This window comes from Sorex fumeus, unplaced genomic scaffold (assembly GCF_029834395.1).
Source record: "Sorex fumeus unplaced genomic scaffold, SorFum_2.1 ptg000064l, whole genome shotgun sequence".
Taxonomy (NCBI): domain Eukaryota; kingdom Metazoa; phylum Chordata; class Mammalia; order Eulipotyphla; family Soricidae; genus Sorex; species Sorex fumeus.
In genome coordinates, this window is record NW_026606121.1 from 3,689,348 (window position 1) to 3,712,526 (window position 23,179).

The 23,179-nt window shown below is 56.6% G+C and overlaps 1 protein-coding gene across 5 annotated transcripts; it reads right to left on the reverse strand.

The window, feature by feature from the left end:
• Positions 1–1,663: 1,663 nt before the first annotated feature.
• Positions 1,664–21,726, reverse strand: WIPI2 (WD repeat domain, phosphoinositide interacting 2). Of its 5 annotated transcripts, XM_056128276.1 has the most exons (13): positions 21,431–21,726; positions 15,756–15,838; positions 8,237–8,406; positions 7,164–7,260; positions 6,882–6,979; positions 6,632–6,724; positions 5,726–5,796; positions 4,677–4,784; positions 4,214–4,387; positions 3,576–3,683; positions 2,687–2,817; positions 2,469–2,583; positions 1,942–2,147 (listed from the first exon to the last, which is right to left on the reverse strand). In XM_056128276.1, the coding sequence occupies exons 1-12, from the start codon at positions 21,502–21,504 to the stop codon at positions 2,507–2,509; spliced, it is 1,284 nt and encodes a 427-aa protein (XP_055984251.1). In that variant the 5' UTR covers positions 21,505–21,726; the 3' UTR covers positions 1,942–2,147; positions 2,469–2,506. The 5 variants fall into 5 exon arrangements, with proteins under 5 accessions (XP_055984250.1, XP_055984247.1, XP_055984252.1 ...); XM_056128275.1 differs by lacking the exon at positions 2,469–2,583 and having other exon boundaries at positions 1,664–2,147; positions 2,720–2,817; XM_056128272.1 differs by lacking the exon at positions 2,469–2,583 and having other exon boundaries at positions 1,664–2,147.
• Positions 21,727–23,179: the final 1,453 nt, after the last annotated feature.

Genomic DNA, 23,179 nt, shown 5'->3' on the forward strand with positions numbered 1-23,179 from the left:
GTGGCACCAAAATTGTTCCTGTCAACAAGAAACTCTTGCATGGGCTCCTCCCCAGTCAGGGCCCCCCCCACGCCTGTCCTAACCCTTCGTGGATCAGGACCTGGCCACTGGGTTAGTCATGCTCAAAACCAACCCCCCAACACTAGCACAGTCCAAGCTGTGGGGCCTTTGGGGCACCCTGCTGGGTGTCTGAGCCTCTCCACACCCACCCCAGGCTCCTGCTCCTTCTGCCCACCATGTCCACTGGGCGGCTGACAGGTCCCCAGAAGGCACCTGCTATTTCCTCAGGGGCCAGGATATGCCTTTCCTCCACCATTCAAACAGATGCAGTTCCTGTGGCTGATTGTGGTCACCCCAGGCTGAGACATCCAGGGGGCAAAGAGGGGACACGGGGGGGCTGAAGGGGGCAGACAATGGGTAAAAGTTTCTATCCTCCAGCCGGGCTGAGGCGGCAAACCGGGGTTCCAGAGCATACCCTCCCCAGCTCACCCACAAACCCCAGAAGACAGCCCCCTCACTCCATCCCTCAAGCCATGAGAGTTCCAGCCGGGGCGGCACTGGACACCCGTCACGTCTCCTTCCTGACAAACAACCTTGTGGTCAAGCGGCCCAGTTGAGTGGGGCAGGGATGGTCTAGCCCAAGGCTCTCCTGGCAGCGCACCCGCCTGCCTGCTGCTGCTCTGACTGAGCTTGTCAAAGGGATGCAGAACAGAACCATGTCCTGGAAGCCAGCAGCCTTCAGCTTTTTGGCAGTGTCCAGGGATCACTCCTGGCAGTACTCGGGGGACCATATGAGGTGCCAGAGATTTAACCCAGGTCAGCTGTGTGCAAGGTAAGTGTCCTGACCCCCCCATTATCTTGACCCCTTTTCTGAAGTTTGGAGAATAGGATATAAAATACTCGGCTCTCTGGTTCAGCTCCTGTGGGGACCACGGCGAGCTGGAGGCCTTTCCCAGAGTTCTGTCCCCACTCCCTGTCCCTGATCACCTCCTGCTCAGCCAGAGCCTCCCCCCCCGCACTGGACTCTGTTCAGCACAAAGGGGGTTCACGGCCAAGAAACGGCCTGCAGAGAACAGAGGTCCCCCAGCAGAGTCGTCCCAGACTGAATACACACTAAGCACTGGCTCCTGCTTCGCTGAGCTGCAGGGGTGCTGGGAGCGGGCAGATGGCCTGGGACTGAGGAGATAGTAGAGCAGCTCTTCTAGAGTTTTCTGCAGTCAGTGCTCACTCCACGAGGCCCCAAGTGCCCTCCACATGCACCCTGGGGTACACACGGTACAGCTGGCCCTGCCTGGAAAAGGCAGACACACACACGGGCCATCCCAGGGCCTGCTCAGGCCACGGCTGCCAGAACCCTAGGCCGGCATCTGCTCTGTGCGGGACTAGGGCGGGTCACCAGGAGCAACCAGCTCTCCCAGCATGGACTTCATACTTTCCTGAACTCCAGCCACCCACCTTGAGGGGCAAGCATCACTCTTCTGGGGGGGGCTCAGAGCCCACGCCTGGCGGTACTTGGGGACAGAACTGGGGTCAAGCACCGCAGCCAGTGAGCAAGTGCACCCACTGCCTCGCTGGTTTCCAGGCCAGGAAGGGGCCCTTTCAGCCCCACGGAGAGCAAGGTCAGAAACAAGGTCCAGGCTACTTGGAAGAAATCCCAGGAAAATCCAATTAGGAAAGAATTTAATTAACAAAATAAAAGAGGGGAAAGGTCCAGGAGGGGCCCTGGGGAGGCCGCCTCCAGCCTGTGAGCCCCACCCCCCTCCTCAGCTCCTCCGGGCAAGGCTGGCCTGGCCCGACCCAGCCCTCACAGTAGGGAAGGCGCGCGGCGCCCTCTGCTGGCTTGGCACATTAATGCATGCAAAGCGAGGAGGTTCCAAGGGCTTCGCCAAACAGGTATTTTGGCAAAAAAGAAAAAACAAAGAGCTAAATTCGTGAGCAGGATTCAAAGCCACCGAAAACAATGTATTTCTCATCAGTACGGAATCAAACTACAGCTACAGTCTTGTCTCCGGGCCCCGCCGGCTCCCACGCGGGTCAGTCGGTGCGGAGGATCATGGGCGGGTGCTCGCTGTCCTCCTCAAGGCGCAGGGTGCCTGCCTCCTCCTCCAGGCAGGCCCCGCCCACGGCGCCCAGCTCCTCCGTGTAGGCTGTGGAGACAAGGAGTCCATCCATCACCCAGTGGGTGGCCACCAGAGGACCCGCGGGTGCCCCGGCTGGCTGGGAGCGGGAGGGCTAGAGGAGGCCTCGGAGCTTCAGGCAGCCCAAGATGGACTGTTTCCGCCCTAAAGGGGCCTCCCAGGGACGGGCCACCCACAGGATCTGGGGGCTCCAGTGAACACAGGGGTCAGGCCCCCCCACTGCATGGTGCTTGTGTCCAAGAGCCCATCACAAGGGTGAGCAAGAGAACAGGGGTGCCATGGGAGCTCACGCCGACTTTGGGGGGAAGGTGGCCCATTGGGCGTCCTGACCTGCCGGTGCCCCCTCCGGGCAGGGTCGGCACTGAGGGTCACGAATGAGCAGAGAGGCGACAAGCCGGGGGCCCTCCCCGTGCACAGAGAGCGGCCCGGGCAGGTGGCGGCTTTTCTTCAAAGATGATGCAGTGATTCAGACTCGACAGGCCCTGCCCCGACAGAGCCCTCCCGCCGGCCGGCCAACAGCGACAGCCGCCCGGCGCGGCCGCCCTTACCAGGTCTGGTCGGGGACGCAGGCCCCTGAGTACCTTTGGCCGCGGCGGGGCTGTAGGGCTGGGCCACCAAGGGGCAGTCCTGAGAGGCCGAGTCCAGTATCTCATGGGTCGTCTCCATGCTGCCGTCCAACCTGGGGGAGGGAACAGTCAAGTGGGACATCCCTGTGGGCACGCTCTGCAGGTACCCCAGGGTCCACACTGCTGCCTTGCAGGGGCACCTTTCTTCACTATGTGTCTGGGGGAGAGGGTGTGTCTCAGTTGAGTTCAGGGGGCTTCCGGGTCCCATGGACAGTGGTTCACCGAGGATGTGGTGCTCTTCAGGCCTGCCAGCCAGGGCTGTGTGTATGGGGAACCATGCTCAGCTCAAGCCCCTAACCACTGGACTACTGCTCAGGTCCCAGAACTCATGTCAGAGACAGGCCTAGCTTGGGATCCCACATCCCTGCAGTGCTGGGGACTGACCCGGGCTGAGCCCTAATCTGGAGAGCACATCCCGCTCTGTTTTCTGGGGGAGGAAAGGGGGCTGCTCAGGGCTTCCTCCAGGCTCAATGGACGCCATGGGGTGCCACGTGCATGGCAAATGCTTTCCCACAATCCTTTCTGGCCCTCTCCCTTCATCCTGGGAGGGAGGAGGGCAGAGTGCACTCTGGAAATTGCCCAGAACACCAGAGTATTACGACCTTTAAACACGCAAAGCGGCAACACCAGAAGATGCCACTTTCTTGAGATGGCACCTTCAGCAACAAGGCAGCAGCTGTACCAGGGCTGCGTCAGCCCATGCTGGACGCTCCCAGAAGGGGCTGGGGACCCCATCTGGGCTGGAGCAAAGGGACTCTCCCGCGTCCCCACACACCCCTCCCCGTGCCCGCGTTGTGAGAGGCCCGCTCACTTGTGCTGCTTCATCAGGGTGCACTCGCCACCCTCCTGGGGGTCCAGGTTGTACATGTACAAGTAGCCATCAGACGCTCCCACCAGTAACCGGGGAATCTTCTGGATTCTGGTGAGAACAGAGAAGGGCCAAGTTCCACCACAGTGGCCAGGGGAGACCCAGCCCCAAAGCAGCCCATTTACTCCAGGGTGACATGCAGGGGCTGGAGCGATAGCACAGCGGGTAAGGCATTTGCCTTGCATGCAACGAACCCAGGTTCGATTCCCAGCATCCCATATGGTCCCCCGAGCACCGCCAGGAGTAATTCCTGAGCGCAGAGCCAGGAGCAACCCCTGAACATTGCCGGGTGTGACCCAAAAAGCAAAAAAAAAAAAAAAAAAAAAAAAGAGCACCCAGGGTGACATGCGGTCATTATATGGCCCACTGCAAGTATCAGCTCAGGAGACCGGACATTAGCCCAAATCTCGGCCACAGATCACCGCCAAGGATGGCGAGAGTGTGCGTGTGAGGGGCAACTAAAGCCGGGAAAGGGGGTAGGCTTGTCCTGAGGAGGCCTTTCAGACTCACAACCCGGAACTAAAACTGGAATAAGATGACGCTGTGGGGCTGGGCCAGTCGGCAGGGAGGGGCAGACTCACGTGGCCAGCGAGCAGATATTCTTGTGGCCGCAGAAAGGCAGGCGAACGGTAGCAAAGGCGCGGCCCTGGGTGAACATCTCAGTGACCTGGGCAGGCAGGTAGCTGGTGGAGGCCATGAGCACCTTCCCAATGTAGCCGGTCCAGGTGCTGGGCTCCTCCTGAGGCCTGGGGGGACTGATGGCATCAGGTGTGGCACCCAGAAGGACACTCCCTGGCTTCAGGAAACAGGCTGCAGAAATAACAGCCCAAGGGTGCCCGAGGCTCTGGACAAAGTCTGTGCTTTGGTCAGTGTGGACGGGCCAGCAGGTCCTGCTTCTGCGCCGCTGTGCCCCAGAGTCCCAAGTCATCTGAGAGAACCCTTCTGCTCTGACATTAAGGAGAGCCGGACTGCCCCAGCCCCCCCGCCCCCGACAGGTAGGCAGGTGACCCCAGGGATGCTCTCCCTCGACTCGCTGGTACTTACTTCTCCTTCACAGTCTCGAGCTTGAAGATGTGCACGGTCTCCGTGTTACTGGATGCTGACAGGAACACACCGTCCATGCTGAAGGCCAGCGAGCAGATGCTCACGCACCTGGGGGGCACGACAGGTTATACCCAGAGAACCTGGGGCACACCTGGGCACAGCCATATGCCAGACGTCCCGGTGGGTGGGCTCTGCTGCGCCCTGTGCGGTGCTTCCCATGTGACTCGAGGCCCCAGCCTGACTCCCAGGTCGGGGCTCCCTGGGAGCAGGGAGTAGAGGGGGTATGGGGGGTGGCAGGCAGGCTTTGCCCAGGCCCCAGGACAGACAACTGGCTGAGCAAGGGCAGCCCAGAGAGCCCCACATGCATGGCAGAGATGGCCTCCAGGCAAGAGGAGAGACCAGGGTGAGCGGGTGGGTAGAGGGCACGGGCTATCGCCTCCTGGGTGGCCCAACAGGCCAGAGAGAGAGAGGGAGGGAGGGATTCTGGGGCAACAATGTACCGGGGGCTAAGCGGGTGAGTGTGGACAGGTGTGGGGGTGTCCCACCACTAGCCCCTGCGCTCCAGAGGCGGGGGCAGCAGAGAATGGACCCTTCTCCATGAGGAGTGCTGGGGTTGGACACAGCAGGGCGGGAGGACACGGAGCAGAGATGACAGAAGAACATTCTGGAAAGATGAGCTGGCAGGAAAGGGCTGGTGCCTGGCCTGCAGACAGGCCCAGGAGCAAGTGCCCATCTGAGCTGGGCAGAGGGAGACACCCTAGAGTCACACTGGTCCCAGAATCACTGAGGGAGGGGGCAGAGCCCAGCGTGGACAGGGCCGCCGTGACCGGCACTCAGCGGGAGGCCCTGGCCGTGTTCTCTGGGTCCCCTATGGGGTGCTGTGAAGGGGGAAGGGCTGGGGGGGAGGGGCCCCCTGCATCTGTTTCATGGCCATGTCTATCCTCCGCCACCCAGAGTCCTGGTGGGCCGTGGTGGCAAGGACATGCTGGGTCACTGGCAGCAAGACCTCAATAGAAGTCAGAGTCCATCTCGGAGACGGCACGCCTTACCTCTTGACTCCTCTCCGGAATTCAAAGAGTTTCTGTCCCTCTGGAATGGAAAATACCCGGATCACAGTCCCCTGTGACAAGACAGAGAGGAAAGGAAGGTTTCAGCCAAGTGGAGGAGCATCCGACAGATATGCACAGACATGAGGCAGCTTCCGGGAGACGCGCGACACTGGTGGCAGGCAGTGTGACAGGGTGCTTGCACACTCCAAATCTGAGCCGGAACCCCCATGAGGAGGTGACACCGCCTGTCTCCCTTGGTACCGGCAGCCTATCTGGGGACCAGAGCAGGGCCGAGAAAGGAGACAAAGGGCTCTGGTCATATGTGGGTGCTGCGGCCGGCAGCTGCTCTGGAATCCTAGGAGTTCGCAGGCTGCCAGGGACCCAGCACTGAGCAGAGCTCAGAAGTCTGCAGGAAGGGCCATGCCCAAGTGCTGCCCTGAGACGGTATCTCCGGCCGGAGGGGGAGACATCCCGGCCCAGACAGCACCGCGGGCACGCAGACTGCAGCCTGAGCTTGGGTGGGTCAGTCAGCCAGCAGCCAGTGGCCAGCAGCCCTGCAGCCAGCAGCACTTTGGACTCTGAGAGGTAGGGCAACACCATGTAGCCACACATGTAACCTGCTGTTTCTCACAGCTTCCTGCAGGACACTGGGAGGCCAAGGCCACCCCTGTAAGCAGAGACGAGGCTCGAATGAATGGGGCTTGGCGGGGACGGGGCTCGGCGGGCTTGCTCAACTTTCTTGCTGTAGAATATTACTGAATACCAGGCACAGGGTAAATGAAGCTCTCAAAAGGGTGAAAGGGAGACACTGACCTGCTGCGCCAAGTCCCAGACCCCCCGCATAGGAGGACAGCATGACAGGAAAGCAAGAAGCCCTGCCCCTCCCACCGACTGTGGTGCACCCACCTTCTCAGAGGCAGTGGCGAGCTTCGCCCCGCTCGCGTCGAAGGCCAGCGCTGCCAGCGGGCTGTCGTGTGCTGGGATCATGTTGGCGGCTCTCTGTAGAGGGCGGGGACAGGCTGTGTATTGGACAAGGACTCCTTGTGCCCCCAGAAAGGTCGCTCAGAGAATCATGGCCACCATCCACCCTGCCTCCTGCATCAGCCCTGGTGGGACGAAGTGAGGAGCTGGGGGTAGGGCCGGCCCGAGAACTCACCAGGTTGATAGTGTCGAAGACTTGCACCTCCCCGATGGTGGCGCTGCCCGGGTAGGCCAGGTAGCAGTTGTCGTTGCTGATGGAAAGCGCGCACAGGCCTGCGGGGACAGGCGGGCCCTCAGCGGCAGGTCCTCCTCTGGCTCGGCACCGCAGTCCTGCACCCATCTCCACACTATGGGAGAGACCTGCCCTCCCGCCGCCAGCTCGGGGGTGGAGACCAGAGCCCCTTCTGCCTGCTCACGGGGCAGCGCTGTGGGACATGGGAGCAGAACGGGGGCTCACCCGCAGGGTTCGGGGGCGTCTCCCTGATGGTGTGCAGCACCTTCATGTCCCGGATATTGTGGATGTACAGAGACTCTTCCAGGCACACAATCAGCCTCTGGGAGGGGACAAGCGCCAGGCAGGAAGTGGTGACCACACAGAAGCCTGGCCCCTCGGGCAGCTGGCTGGGAGCAGACGCTTCCTGAGCGCCTCCTGCTGGTATCTGAGGGAACTGAGCCTTCTAGAAGGCAAGTGTGGTTCCCAGGGGCTCTATGTCCGCTTTACTCTCGGCCCCTCAGGGGTGCCTGAGTCAGGCAGAGCAAGGGGCAGTGTGGCTGGCATAGCACCTGGGGTCACAGACCCTGCTCTTCTGGGGTCAGTCATCCCCTGGTCAAAGTCCACAGGCACCTGGCCAGCATCTCCAGCGGGCCCCTGAGCAGGACCATATCCACAGTGGCCTTGCCTGGTTTCATATATGTGTTTTAAGTTAAAAAAAAAAAAAAACACGCCATGCCAACAGCCAGTTATAACACAGAGGGCAGGACCCCTATTTCACACATGGCCGATCTGGGCTGAATCCCTAGGCACCACCAAGAGCAGTTCCTGAGCAGAGCCAGGAGGAAGCCCTGAGCACCTCCAGGTGTGGTATAAAACCAAAAAAATTGAGAAAAAAAAATAAAAAGGGCACAATGACAGTATGCCTCTTCATTCCCATTCCAACCACGTTTTCTGGGAAAAAGGACTATTTCCAGCTCTAGCCCCTCCAGGCCAGGGGGCAGTCGCTGGGTCCCAGGCCCGAACTCTGCAGGTGTGCAGGAGCCCAGGCCTGATAAATGCACGTGCCCACCCCCACGTCCCATGTGGGGTGCCCAGGACCTCCTGGGTGTCTGGGGTAAGGTTCAGACAATGTGGGGAATGCCTCATCTTCAAGGCGGGTTCTGCGGAAGCAGTCTGGAAAGGGGAGAGTGGCTGAGAAGGTGCCCACACAGGAGAGAAAGGCGGGGCAGATGGACTCTGGCCCAGGACGAGGGACACTCAGCTGTCCAGCAGAGATCAGCCCACTCTGGGGAGCAGTGTCGGGAGCCGGGCCTCACCTGGCGGTTGAGCTTCACGGCCAGGATGGTATTGGAATAACTGTAGTTGCAGATCTCGGTGCCCTTCTTGAAGTGGCAGACTTTGAGCTTCCTAGGGGCCTTGAGGCTGACAATGGCCACAAGGCTGCTGGAGAACAGCCTTTCCACAATGCACACGTCCTCAGTGTCAGCTGCAAGCAAGACAGATGCATGGGCATGGAGCTGGGCCGCCGCGTACGTGCAGCCGTGGGGGTTCCCAGGCAGCTGGAAAGTGTGGTGATGCACAGGGCGAGTTCTCCATGTAAACCAGTCCCAGGGACTCCCTGCCACAAATACCCCTGCCCTCTCCCCAGAGGTCAGCCCAGAGCCCAGCTCCCATACCAGTTACCCCCTACCCCTCCCTGGGAGGGATCCCACCCAGAAGTCTGGATTACTACTGTGTCTCCAGCACCTTGCACAGAAGAGAATAAACACAGGCCCATGCGCAGGCTCTCACTACCTGCCTCACTGACTTGGCCTACAGCAAACAGGCTCTGGGAAGCAGGAGAAGCCGCCAACAATGCCGGCCAGGTGCCCTGCAGGTACCTGACCAGTGACAGGGACGCCAAGTGGAGAAGGGTTCTGGCCTGGAAACTCTTTGCAACAGAAAATCCTGATGTCCTGCTGTGGCCTCTGCAGCTCTGTACCCAGAAGGGACATCCCCGTGGCAGCAGGGCCTCCCACCCCGCAAGCCCGCCCTTCTCAAGGCAGGGTGAGGGTCAGATCTGCTCCCACTCCAGCAGTCCTGCCTTCTTGTGAGGGGTGGGGAGTTAGGCGCAGGGCAGGGTACACCCACAGGAACCTGTCTGTGCCCACTAAGAGATCTTGATGAAGAGAGATCCGCGATGAACAATGTCCTTTCCAAACACAGTGTGAAGAATCTCATAATCCATGTTCTGTATTTGGCACTCCGCCTAGTTGCTACACTTTATTTTTATTATTGTTTATTTTAAACTTGGGGGGCCATACCCAGCGGTACTCCATGTTCTATACTCAGAAATTACCCAAGTGGTGCTCAGGGGACCATATGGGATACTGGGGATCGAGTCCAGGACAGCTGCGTGCAAGGCAAGCACCTTCCCTGCTGTACTATTGCTTTAGCCCCTCTACACTTTATTTTTAAGTTTTATTTATTACTTTTTGGGCCACATCCAGCAATGCACAGGGTTTACTCCTGGCTCTGCACTCAGGAATTATTCCTGGCAGTGCTTGGGGGACCATATAGGATGCTGGGAGTCAAACCCAGGTTGGCCGTGTGCAAGACAAACGCCCTACCCGCTGTGCTATCATAGCTCCAGTCCCTACACTTTATTCTTAATCCCTGAAATCATACAGAAGGATGAGGGCATTTTATCCACAGGGACAGGCACAGGTTGACAAATGGGTTATGCAGAGGTCAAGTCAGTGACCATCATGTGGGTGTGGGCCCTGCATGTGCTGAGCCCATGTCCCAACCTCTCACATGTGGGCTGCAGCACGAGGAGTGTGCACAGCCGGGCTAACCCGGTACCACATGGTCCTGAGCATCGCTGAAGTAATTCCAAGACAAAACAAAGCAGCAGACACCCTACAGGATAGGAATCTACAGTGCACAGCGGACAGCTGACAGGCATCTACAGTCCACAGCAGAAACCCAATAGCACAGGCATCTACAGCCCACAGCAGACACCTGACAGACAGGCATCTACAGTCCACAGTGACAGCCGATGAGAGACATCTATAGCCCACAGCAGACACCCCACAGCACAGGCATCTACAGCTCACAGCAAAATGCTTCTTCATTTTAAATCATTAAAGGATGAAATAAATAGCCAAGAGAAAAGCAGGCAAAGGAAGACTGCCAGAAGAAAAAGAGGATCTAAGGAGTGCTGGGAAAGACAGGAGCACAGATGCTGTGATAATCTCAGATCTGTGATACTGAAATTCCGGGAACTCCCATAGTAATAGAAAAGAGAAATCCTAAATTGGTACATTTATTTTTTTAAAAAATGAGGGGTAGTTTGGGTCACATCTAGCAGCGCAGAGGGTTAACTCCTGACTCTACACTCAGGAAATCACTGCTGGCAGGCTTAGGAGACCACATAGGGTACCGAGCTGGCCGTGTGCAAGGTAAGCACCCTACCCACTGTACTATCTCCCCGGCCCCCTCTAAAATGTTTCTCCATTTACTATATTCCCGACCCTCAGAATCTATCTTACAGTTGGTACCACCGGGAACAAAATAAAGATGGTCACCTAGCAGCAGCTCGAGCGGGCCCAGTAACGTCTCCATTGGAGACTTTTGTTGTTACTGTGTCTGGCATATCGAATACTCTCGGCAGCTTGCCGGGCTCTCCGAGAGGGGCGGAGGAATCGAACTCGGGTCGGCCATGTTGGCTGCGTGCAATAGCACAGCGGTAGGGCATTTGCCTTGCACACAGCCAACATGGCCGACCCGAGTTCGATTCCTCCGCCCCTCTCGGAGAGCCCGGCAAGCTGCCGAGAGTATTCGATATGCCAGACACAGTAACAACAAAAGTCTCCAATGGAGACGTTACTGGGCCCGCTCGAGCAAATCGACGATCAACGGGAGGGCCTTTACCTTTTACCTTTACCTTTACCTAGCAGCAGACCCTCCTCAGATGCCACCCGCAACCCAGCTACAAGAGCCATGTATGAATCATGCAAACTTCTACAAACGAGACAAGCAACATCCCCACTCACAGCCCTGCTGGCCCGAGAATCCCCCCTGCACTGAACCCTGAGTATACATACATGACGCCTGTTTTACAAATAAAACGTTTACTGGTAACATCATCAACAAATTCATTTCAAAATCACCCCGTGTCTGAGAGGCTGGGGTCACATGTCCAGGGAGAGCAGCCCCAGGCCCAGTTATCTGCAGTGCCCAGGGCTGAGGCGGGGGAAGGAGGGGTGACTGCTCGTGAGCTCTGGGGTTCTGGGGGGCGATAAGACTGGAAACGAGATTAGGGCAAGCTGCAGGGCTGAATGTGCTGTTGCCCACTGCACCCGAGAGGTGTGGGGCAGACAAGCTACAGCCCTGGGCTGGGATGTGGTTCAGCAGAGGGCAGAACAGCCGCGGGCAGGTGGGCTAGGTCTGGGATTGTCTGGGGGCTTGCAGCAGCCGCTCTGGGCTCACCAAAGGACATTCAGATTTCTGGGCCATCCCAAGAACTGATTTCAAGCCCCCAACTTTTACATACCACTGTTGGGGGTTTAGATCAAATTTTTTTTTTTTTTTTTGCTTTTTGGGTCACACCCGACAATGCTCAGGGGTTACTCCCGGCTTTTGCACTCAGGAATCACTCCTGGCAGTACTCGGGGGACCATATGGGATGCTGGGAATCGAACCCGGCTCAGCTGCGTGCAAGGCAAACGCCCTACCAGCTGTGCTATTGCTCCAGCCCCAACTTTTTCTTTTTTTGCTTTTTGTTTTTTTTGGTCACACCTGGTGATGCTCAGGGCTGACTCCTGGCTCTGCACTAAGGAATCACTCCTGGTGGTGCTTGAGGGACCATATGATATAGGATGCTGGGATTAGAACCTGGGTTGGCCAAGTGCAAGGCAAACACCCCACCCGCTGTACTATTACTCCAACCCCCCCTTTTTTCCTTTTCTTCAGTTGTGGGCCACATTTGATGGGGGTTCAGGGCTAACCCCTGGCTCTGCACCCAGGAATCACCCCTGGTGATGCTCAGGGGACCCTATGGGGTGCCAGGGATCGAGTCCAAGTATGCCACATGCAAGGCAAGCACCCTCCTTGCTATCCTATGGCTGTGGTTCCTATTTCTACTGGGCTCTTTCACGAACTCTGTCACATTATTTCATCATTCCTCACCCCCCAGGGGACTTCTAAACACAAATGAAAACAGAGCCCACCCAGAGAGCAGCCAATTCCCACCCATGGATACTTGGCCCTCCTGCGGGTGATGGCACTGACTCAGATGCATTACGAAGCACCATGGCCCCGCGCATATTGCATCTGCCAGTGTCCGACAGCCAGCCACAGGGACTGCAGGGCCAGTGCTGAGCTGGGGCGGGAGATGAGGGGGTCTGGACATGAGCCCTAGGGCCTCAGGCCTTACTTGGAGAGCTCAGTACAAGGGATCTCGGCCACTCTGTGCCAAACTCTCCCAGTGGCTGCCTGTCTGAACTTCGCTGCCTGAACTCTGTCAATTAGACAGAGAAGATACTGTTGGCCTCCTACCGGCTGGCCCAGGCTGCAAGGCAACATCTCCACGTCAGAGTCCAAGTGCCGCACACAGATATGTCTGCAGGACGAGGGGCACCAGACATGAGTTTTGGGATCCACACAGGCCCAACCACATGTGCTGAGCTTAGGAGCAGCTGAGGCACTCTTAGAGGGGGAAGTATGACAACGATCTCTGCCTGACTCAAGACCCCAACAAGCAAACACACAATGCAGGATCTGAGGAATCGGACGTTTCTATCTAACCTCTTTTTTTTTTTTTTTTTTTTGCTTTTTGGGTCACACCCGGCGATGCAAAGGGTTACTCCTGGCTCTGCACTCAGGAATTACTCCTAGTAGTGCTTAGGGGACCATATGGGATGCTGGGAATTGAATTCGGGTTGGCCGTGTGCAAGGCAAACGCCTTACCCACTGTGCTATTACTCCAGCCCCTCCATCTAACCTCTTGTGCACATTTACAAATGATAAAACTATACCCTGTGTCCTGATGCTCAGGTGGGCTCTGAGGCATCTACTAACACATGTACTAACACAGGGAGAAGGGGCAGGAAGACTCTATGGGCTCAGTGTGGTGGGCACAAAGCATCTGGGGTTCTCATGACTTGCTATGGTTTAAAAATGAGTTTAACAACAACAACAACAAAAACAAGAAAAAAAAAAAAACAAAAGAAAACCACCTAACAAAAAAGCTTTCAGACACCAGTCACAGGTTTCTTGGCTTGAACAACAAAACCAAGGAGCTGTCAATCTTGTTTTACCTAACACAAATGGGCTTGTTCTTTCTGTAACAGACTGAGAGCGAAGGTCTGATTTTCTGCCTGACGAGGGTCTGAGTCAATGACGAGGTTGGACAGGGCACTGGTCAGATAATCTTTGCTCTGAGCCACTGGAAAGCAATCTCGCTTTAGAGCTGCCTTGTCAGACATGCTTTCATCTGTTCAATAAAGGCCATGGAAGAGGAAGCAAGCTCCGGGGGCCACAAGATTTACTAGCTTCAGTTTATAAACCATCAACCCTCCAGAAGCTCTTTATGCATTTCATCATGTTTTCAAAAGGGCCATACTGGCAGTGCTGGGTAGCACAGCAGGGTGAGGGGACGGAGCTCAGGGCCCCTCACAGGCACGGCGAATGCTCGGCCAACCGGGCATCTCATCATCTGTTCTGGTTCTGGGGTTACACCCAGTGGTGCTCAGGACTCATCCCTGGCTCTGGGATCAGAAATCACTCCTGGAAGTGCTTGGGGCACCACAGCAGGTGCCAGAGATGGGACCGGATTTCCCCACTGTGCTCTCTCTCGGCCTTCACCAACCACTTTGAAGGGTCGGAAGTTCACTAACCAGAACAATCGATACCAGTATCCAGGGGAGTCACTCTTGCAGATGCCATTGAGACAACCCGTTTTATTCTCATAGAAACCCGTGGAAGATGAGGCAGCAGGTGCCAGGGGAGAGTCCCTGCGCCCACCCCAGCAGGGCCCAAGAAGCAGTGTGCAGCACATGGTCCTTCCGGATCTGCCAGGTGTGGCACCAACTAGACTCATCCAATTAGAGTAAGGCTGGGTCTGCGGGTTCAGGGTGTCGCACACCTTCCTAATCACTGGTCCCCAAACAGGATGATCCTGGCAGCAATTCAAAGTAAGATTCCGGAACTGTGTGTGCAGACCCACGACCAACATCTGTCATCCAGAGGTCGTGATGGGCCCCCTGCCTATGGAGAACACTCCTGAGGGCCAGTGTTGATCAGCCAATGCGGCTGATCTGGGGAGTTTTATGCCCCACCCTGCTTTGTTCACCATTCAGACCTCACCTTCCAGCAGGAACCAGTTAGAGCCCAGAGGCTGCAGGGGAGCCAAGAGCAAGCCTGAGGACACTGAAGGCAGGCAAGGGAGGCAGGCATGCACACTTGGAAGCAGACCTGGCCTGTCTGACTGCCACTGTGTCCCGCCTAACCTGACACAGCTCATCCACCTCATCCACCTCTCTCTGCTCAAACGCCGGTTCTGAAGGGCGACAGAGCCACACAGGGAAATGGCCGACCCTCAGGAGGAGACACAGCACTGGAAAAGCCCAGTCCCCCCAAATATGCTTATGGTGACAATGGAGAGGATGGGCCCAAAGCCTCCCCGGACCCATGTCCCCAGGTGACTGGTCACAGAAGTACGCTGGAACATGAGCTCCAGGCCGAGGGGTACAGAGGCGACTCACAGCCCCGCCTGGCATCCTCCAGAGTGGAACATGGACATATGCAACAGTGAAGGAGAAAATCCAATTAGAAAATGGGCAGATCCACGAGGAGACTTCCATGGAAAGATCAGACATTCGTTCCTAAGGACTTCTGGCCATAGAGGCTCAGAGCAGTTCGGTGGGAAAGAGCCGTAACTGTGGCCCACCCAGATGTCCTTCCACAGACTGAATGGGTCACTCCCAGGAGGGCCTCGACTCAGCAATAACAGGACAAATCTGAGACCAACATCCATACCAATCGCATGCCCAGGTACTGCTGTGTGGGGAAAAAGGGCTGTCTAGGCCCACCAGACGATTGCTATTCTGCCATCTAGGTGACATTTTGGAAATGACACAATCTTCACACTGGAGAACATACTGGACACGGAGATCAGAGATGGGAGTGGGCGGAGGCTGGCCCACTGCTGCCGGAAGGGACTGGCAGCCCACTGGAGCTTCAGAACTCTAGCCAGACAGAACCTACGGGGAGGAGTCCACACTTCCAGCATGTTCTTGGTGGGGGAGGGTCTCTTAATCCTGTTCTACACTCACAAGTATGTCAGATTCCACATAGGAAACACAGACTGAGGTCAACGTCACAGGCATGCTCAAGAGTCAGGGGGCAGAGGGTGTTTCCGTGCCTGCTGGCAGGCGAGGTCCCCCATAGGCTGCTGAGATCCACGCGGCTGACGGGCAGGGGCTCTTGTGCGTTCAGGGCACCTGCTGTGGCACCTCCAAGGGCTAGGCCCACACCCAAGACAATGAACCACTCTCAGAACACTCTGCACTTTTGGGAAAGCCCTTTGTGACCAAAACTCAGAGGTCAAATGACATTATCAGAGAATCCCACAGACAGGCTAATGAAAGGTCTGCAAGGGAAAGCCCACAGTTTCTGGGGATGTGTCTGGGCAGGTGGGAAACTAGGCCCAAGGGTCCAATGCTGACATCTCGTGGTCAGACTGAGGGAGGCCAGCTCTGCTCAGGGGCTCCAGGTGATAGCCAGGACACATTCCAAGGCAAGTATATAGTTGTCTATTTAAGAAGGGGGAAAAATAAAGCAAACACTTACTGCATTCATAGATCTGTTCCAGCTTATCCACAGAAGAAAGGGAGAAAAATTTATAACCGGACTTACTACCAACAGCTAGGGACCTGCAAAAAAGCCAAATTCAGAGTGAGAGCTGAGACGCGCAGACAGTGAACACGTACAAAATAGCTCCAGTTACCAGAGCGGTCACGTCTCCAACACTAGCAAATACCACCAGGGAAGTGGGCGAGTGGCCGAGGACAAGGAACATGGCACCCCTCGGAATCTGGGAAAGGGCTGGGCAGTAAAATCTATAACAGCATTCATTCTTCCTTTACGCTAGCAATGAATGAAAGCAATCAGCTCTGAAACGAATGATCCCTGGACATCCAACCAGGGCTTTGTAGGTGACGTGATCCAAGGGACAGGTGAGTGCTCTAGAGGAAGTGAGCACCCTGAACTTGGAAGCAAGACTCGGCCAGTTGGGGCAGGGTGGCATTTGGCAGTATCTGCCCAAGGGCTTGGACGGACGGAGTCTGACTCCTCATGGCAACTCCAGAGTTGGCTCAGAACCTGGGCACTGGGCCGAAAAGGAAGCAGCTGAGGCTCCAGGCCGAGGATCTCCTGGGCCCAGTCCACACTCATCCCTGAACCCTGATGTAGGAGGGACCTCAAAGCTCACCACAAGAGGACAGTGGGACAGGAGACAAGGGGTAGTGTCATCATAGGGCTTCCCTTCACTACTTGAGTGTCGGGGAGCTATAATGGAGGGTCCTATCTGCAAAGTGTTGGGGGGCTCGTCTTGTATGCAGTGTCAGGGTCTCGGACAGTGGGGTCTAGTCTGCAGAGTGTGAGGGGGATTCGGACAGTGGGGTTGTCTATTCCAAGTATCTGAGGGCTCAGGGGGTGGGGAGGACTAAGACGAAAGGCTGTCTACACTGTCAGGGGTTCGAACGGTGAGGTTCTGTCTGCAGTGTTGGGGGGCTAGGATGGTGGGGTCCTGTCTACAGTGTTGAGGGGAGGAGCACAGACACTGAGGTCCTGTCTGTACTGAGACTCTGGGAGACTACAGAGCAAGCAGAGACAGGAGCGAAACCAGGGCCTCAGTAAGAGGCATTCCATGCAGTAGGCTGGCACACGGAATGAAGGAGGACAGGGTCTGTGACTGTCAGCTCAAACATGGGAATGCTAAGTCTTTTTCCACGCAGACAGGCTGAAGAAATATGTTCTGAGAACAGAGCTGCTCTGAGCACCATAATTTATTTTAGGGGTCAGAGCAATAGTAGATTGGGTAAGACATTTGTCTTGCATGTGACAAACCCAGTTCGATCCCCGGTTACTCCATATCGTTCCCTGAGCCTTGCCAGGAGTTAATTCCCGAGTGCAGACCCAGGAGTAAGTCCTGAGCAGGCTTCGAGTGCCAGAGATCAAACCCAGGAGACAAGGGCATGCAAGACAAGGACTCTGTCCGCTATAATGTCTCTCTAGCCTCTGAATTTTTTTTGGGGGGGATTTTGGGGACACACCCAGCAATACTCAGGAGCTACTCAGGGGATCATATGGGATGCTGGGGACTGAACCTGGATCAGCCATCTACAAGACAAGCGCCCTACTTGGTCTACTATCTCTCCGGCTCCAAGCATCTAAAATTTTTGATAGTAATGGGGTTACCTTAGAAGTACAAACAAAAACAAAACTCCTATTTTCGCAAAATCATTCACACCACTAAATTAGTTCTATGAATGAGATAATATATCACTTCTGAAAAGTGGCCAAAAAATTGTCTTAGGTAAGGCTAATATATGAAACAAAACTTCAACCACCCATGCTCTTAGGAAACTGATGTTCAGGAGTTTTCCAGATAACTCAGGCTGGTATGTTAAACACCCCTCCCCCCACGCCCCACTATTTCAGACTGGAAAACAACAACAACAAACCATCCTCCTCACTCTGGCCATTTTCCTGGGCTTGTCACTTATGAAAACCCCCCACGAAGTGAGCGGTAGTGGGGGAGGGCTGGGCTGTGGGAGTCGCAGCGCCCATGGCTGTGGCTTGTCCTTAGAGCCACCCGGCCTCCAGGCACAGCCTCTCCCCACTCATTTCTTGGTGACTTGGAAACCAAATCCCAAAGCTTGTCAGTATTTTAAGAGCTCTGAGAGGGCTTCTTCCAAAGGATGAAGCACAGGTTCACCTGCCCTCAGGGACTGTGAGCACTCAGCCTGGATAGCACCAGACTCATCCTGTGCCCCCAACCTGGACACTGCGGACCAAGGACGTCCTCGGAGGCAGTCCCAGACAGGTGTGGGACAGCAAACACAGCAGCACGTTGGAGTTAGGAGCACTGCCAGACTGAGAGTGCAGGCAGGTCTAAGAAATGGAAACATGGATGCAGCTCTCCAGACCACAGGAGCATGATTTAACGACTGGGGGGTGGGGTGGGGTGGGGAGGGCGCTCTTGTTCTGTTTTGTGGCCACGTCCAATGGTGCGGAGGGGTTGGGTCACTCCTGGGGTACCTGGGGAACCCGCAGAGCCTCAGAATGAAACCTGGTCTCCCACATGCACGCCCAGCCCTTTGAATTCTCCGACCTGAGATATTTTTAGAGGAATAAATACAAATAAGTTTAATATTTCCATGCTGAAAGCTAAAGGTTAGTTCACACTCCTCAGAGGCTCTGCTTCCACCACCCGCCCAAGATTCCCGGGACATAACACCACAGGGACTAGGGAGCACAGAGGTACAGGGGAGTGAGAGCCCCCTTTAAGGGAATGACTCAGTCCATGTAGTTCATGCTGGAATTTTTTGTTTGTTTGATTTGGAGCCACACCCGCTCGTGCTCAGGGCTCACTCCTGGTGGCGCTGGGAGAACAGACCCAAGTCGGCCATGTACCTGCCGTACCTTTTGTAAGGTAACACGGTGCCACTTGTTAAAGGGAAGAGCTTGCACTCCCTAACAAAGGCAGGGTTGAATGCTCCTCCCCTGCCTTCTACTGGGCCTGGCAGCAAACCCAGCCACCTGGCTGTGCCCTCGGCAGGGCAGAGAGTGATGGAAGCAGCTTCCAGATTCATGTGACTGCATGTGCCTCCTCATTCTCCCACTCTACAGATTCACAACCTTTAAAGTATCTCCAGTACACTGATGAGTGACATTTGAATAAGGAGTTTGGGATGAAGCCAAATTAAATACCCATGCTTGCGCCCATCTTTGATTGACTTTGTCACAAAATTTAAACTTGGACGTTCAATATCTAATAGAATGTGAGTACAACGAAAACAAAAATATGAATTGACCAGGTTCAAATCCCGTCACCACATATGGTCCCCCAAGCCCTGCCAGCAGTAATCTCTGAACACAAAGCAGGAGTCAGCCCTGAGCATGGCTGGATGTGGCCAAAAATCAGAAGAAAAAAAAAGAAAGCAAACATGTATCAGATCTTTCTTTCACATTTTCTTTCTCCACCCTCTTTCCTCGTCCCCTTCCTTACCAAAGAGCCACCTGACTACAGGGTTGAGTGGAATGGTCCCCACTACCACCGCCAACAGGAAGCAACCTGAACTGTCTCCCTCTGCTCGTCTCTACCCTGAAGGCCTTTCTTTCAAACTCAGGGGGACCCAGAGTAGTCCTCCTACACCAGACCCTCAACTGCTTCTCGGCAAGCTGGAGCCTGGGGATACATGAAACCTCTCCAGGATTCCATGTATCATGTTTGTCTCATGGGTCACAGGTTGAGTAGAATGACACTGTCCCGCCTCCTCCACGCAGGCAGGAGCAGTTCCACCAGTGGGCCGACTCCACCTGGCTACTGCCCTTTCCACAGACGCACTCAGCACCCTGGGAACCCTACTTTCCTTCAGTGAACAAACAGAAGGCGTCCCTCACTGTGTCGAAGCACCTGCCACCCCCTGTATCAGCCCAGCACCTCCACTTTGGGAAATGCTAAACAGTTAAGGTTGTAACCCTGTAATACCGTTCTCCCCGCCTCCTGGAACAGAAGTCTGGGGGCGCGGAGCCCTCCTCTGTCCATTCCCCAGGGCCTGAGGCCCTGACACATTGGCCCTTCAAGCTCCCCTCTCTAGGCCATCCCTTCCAGAAACACAGTTTAAAACATGGGCTGCCCGAGCGCGAAGGGCACCTGCCACTGAGTAGTCTGTGCTGTCCAGCTCAAAGGCCCAGAGTCTGCAGAGCAAACCTTCCCGGGAAGTCTCTGCCATGCCGATGGGAGCCGGCACCAGCCAGCCAAAAGCAAGATTAGTGGTTCCCAGGGCCTCTTTCACTGCTGCAGTTATAAAGCACACACTGGAAATAAATGGGCAAAAACACATACATGGTCAGGACGGTAAAAGCCCCACCACACTCCACGTCCCATCAAGAGCCAAGAACCATGAAGGCCCTGGTGCTGTCCAGATCTGCTCGCTGAATGCTGGGAATGCGGACCCTCGCCCAGCTGGTGCCCACTGAAAACCTGTGTCCCAAGCCCAGAGACGGGCAAGGGAAGAGCACTGACCATATGGCCCCTTCCAAGTGCAAACAGCCAACAGCTGCGAAGGTGCCACCCTCATGGGTCCTAGATGAGAGCACTTGACACAACCTCCACTTGAGCAAGTCCCAACGGCTCTGAAAGTTTCCTTGAGCCAACTACCCTAGGACTCTCCAAAGAACAGGGTGCAAATGATTTCCAAGAAGTCGGGACTGGGGCTTTCTGAGGCCAGGGCCACCCTGTCCCGTGAGGGGGGACCCTGAAGTGTGTGACACAGTGGCCAGAGTCAGCTTGCCCTTTTGCAGTCACTTAGGGATTACGGGAGGAAGTGCTCCAGAGAGCTTTTAACTGAGCGGGGACATGAGAGAGAAAAAGAGACCAACACACCAGGCCGGGCAGAGCTGCCTGTTCCCCACGGGGTCTCAGAAGACTGAGGCTTTGGGGCACGCACACAGTCGCAGAGAGTCCGTGTCATCTGCCAACAGGTTGCGCACGGGGCCTCAGGGGCGCTGTGCTCCACCTGCACCCCAAGCCTGTGTCACGCTTCCCTGAGCACTGCGGCATGATTCCTAGACACCCCAGGGGCACCCTCGGCTGCACTCTGACCGCTGCCCTGCACCTGTTGGGCAACCACTGACCCCTCCTGAACCCGCGTTTCCTCATCAGGAGCCTGAGGGGAGGTCGCTCCCGCCAAGTCTCGGATCCCGGGGAGCCCCCCAGCCGCCCGCCTTCCCCACTCACTCCTCCCCGCTGACATCACTTCCTCTTCCTCTTCCTCACTTCCCAAGATGGCTCTGGGCGCTCCGGCCCCGCAGCCCACTCTCTCGGACGGGCGATCTCGGGAGCCCAGGGCACGCGGGAGACCCGGGCCCTCCTGAGCAAGCCAACGGGGGCTTCTCTCCTTCCGGGGGAAGGGGGCACACTCGGAGCCCCCGGCCCCGGCACCTGTGCCGGGGACTCAGTTTCCCCCTGGAGAACTGGGCAGGCCTGGACCGGACCCCGTCCGGCTCACGGAGGGCGTCGGTGCGACCTGCCGGAGAGGACGGGGGTGGGGGGGCGCAGGGGGTCCGGCCAGCGAGGGCGGCCGGACCCCCTCAGGCTCCGCGGCGACTTCGCGGAGGAGACCGCCCGGCCGACGCGGCCGAAGCCCCCCACCCCCCAGGACCACCCCGCCCGGCTCGAGGGTCCGAGGACGGCGCCCCTCGCCCCTCAACCCCCGGGACCCCCGCCCGCGCCTTACGTGTTGTCCTGGTTGAAGTTGGCGAAGAGCAGCTGGCCGGCGCCGGCCTCGCCGCTCTGGCTCGCCAGGTTCATGGTGGGCGCGCGGCGGCGGGCGAGCGGGCGGGCGGGCGGGTGGGCCCGGCCGTGGGCTCGCGCGCGGGGGGCGGGTCGGGAGCGCTCAGGGTCGGCGCCGGGCCCCGCTCGCCGCCTCAGAGGCCGCCTCTCGCTGCTCGGGAAGCAACCGCCGCCTCATCCCGGCCCCGCTCTTGTTTATGCGCCGGAGCCGGGGCGCCCTGCGCGCCTGCGCGGCCCCGCCCCCCGACGCACGCCCGCGCGCGCGCAGCCGCACCGCCGATGACCCGCCCCTTCACCCCGGGGGCCCGGGCCGGGTTCCGGTCGCACGTGCGCACGCGCGAGGCCTCACCGGGGGTGCCGCCTGCGGGGCGGGGCGGAGTGCGCACGCGCCTAGGAAGAAGCGGGGAAGTCAGGTCCCGCCCCGTGGCCTTTCATTCATCGTCGAGGCGTGCCCGTGTCCCCGTCTCGCGACCGCGTGCGTGTGAGGGGACCTCGTGTTCCCATTTTTCAGTTCAGAAAATTGAGACTCAGGAACTGTTAACCTGTCTGCCAGGCGTGAGGTCCCTGCCCGGGAACCTCTTGCGTTCTTTCTCCTCACAACCTCCTGCGTTCTTTCTTCTCACAGCCTCCTAGTTGTTTCTCCTCACAACCTGCGTTCTTTCTCCTCACGACCTCCTGTATTCTTTCTCCTCACAACCTCCTGTGAGTTTCTCCGGGGCTCCTGCTATCAAAGTGTACGGTAATACTGAAGCAGTGGAACCCGAAGGGAACATGAACTCTCTGTTCTAAAGAGGGGTGGTGGTGGTGGGCCCCGTGAGGTGGTGGCGCCAGACGCAATAAGGCTGAAGGTGTTGGAGGGGGAGTTTAAGCTGGGTCTTGGTCAGACGTGCATGGGAGACACAGGTCGCTCTTGCCTGGGGAAGGTGACCCAATGTGGCCAAAGATTCCCATGGGGAGTCTTTGAGGTAAGGAGGTTTCGGTTTCCATTAAAAGTTGTGGTTCCTTTGCCTCAATTCCCAAATTAACTGGAGATGCAAGAGTCCTAAAAGCTAAAAGCAAACTGTTCAAACATCTGAACGAAAGCTCAGGAAGAATGTCTTCATAACGTTAGGGTAAACTAAGTTTCCTGAAGAGGTACTGTAAAAAGTTCTGACCACAGGGCCCAACAGATAATACAGTGGTTAAAGTGCATATGTTACATCTGACCAACATGGGTTCAATCGCCTGCACTCCATAGGGTCCCCTGAGCATGGGTAGGAGTGATCCCTGAGCACAGAGCCAGGAGTAAGCCCGGAGCACTGTAAGATGTAGCCGAAAAACCAAGAAAAAAGTGCTAATCACAAAACAAAAAATTGGGTCTTACCCAAATTTGGAACATTTGTGCTTTGCTTCCAAAGAGGTCATTAAGAGAAAAAAAAAAAAGGCAAGCTGGGGCTGGAAAGATAGTACAGCAAGGAGTGTGTTTTCTTTGTATGTGGCCAACCAGAGTTCAATCCCGGTTATCCCGTATGGTCCCCTGAACACTGCCAGGAGTGATTCCTGAGTACAGAGCCAAGAGTAACCCCTAAGCATCACAGAATACATATGAAAAACAATAAAAGGGCAAGTCTCAGAATGAAATATCTTTGTTGGAGATATATCACTTAATCACTTCCCGTTAGTCGTCGATTCGCTCGAGCGGGCGCCAGTAACG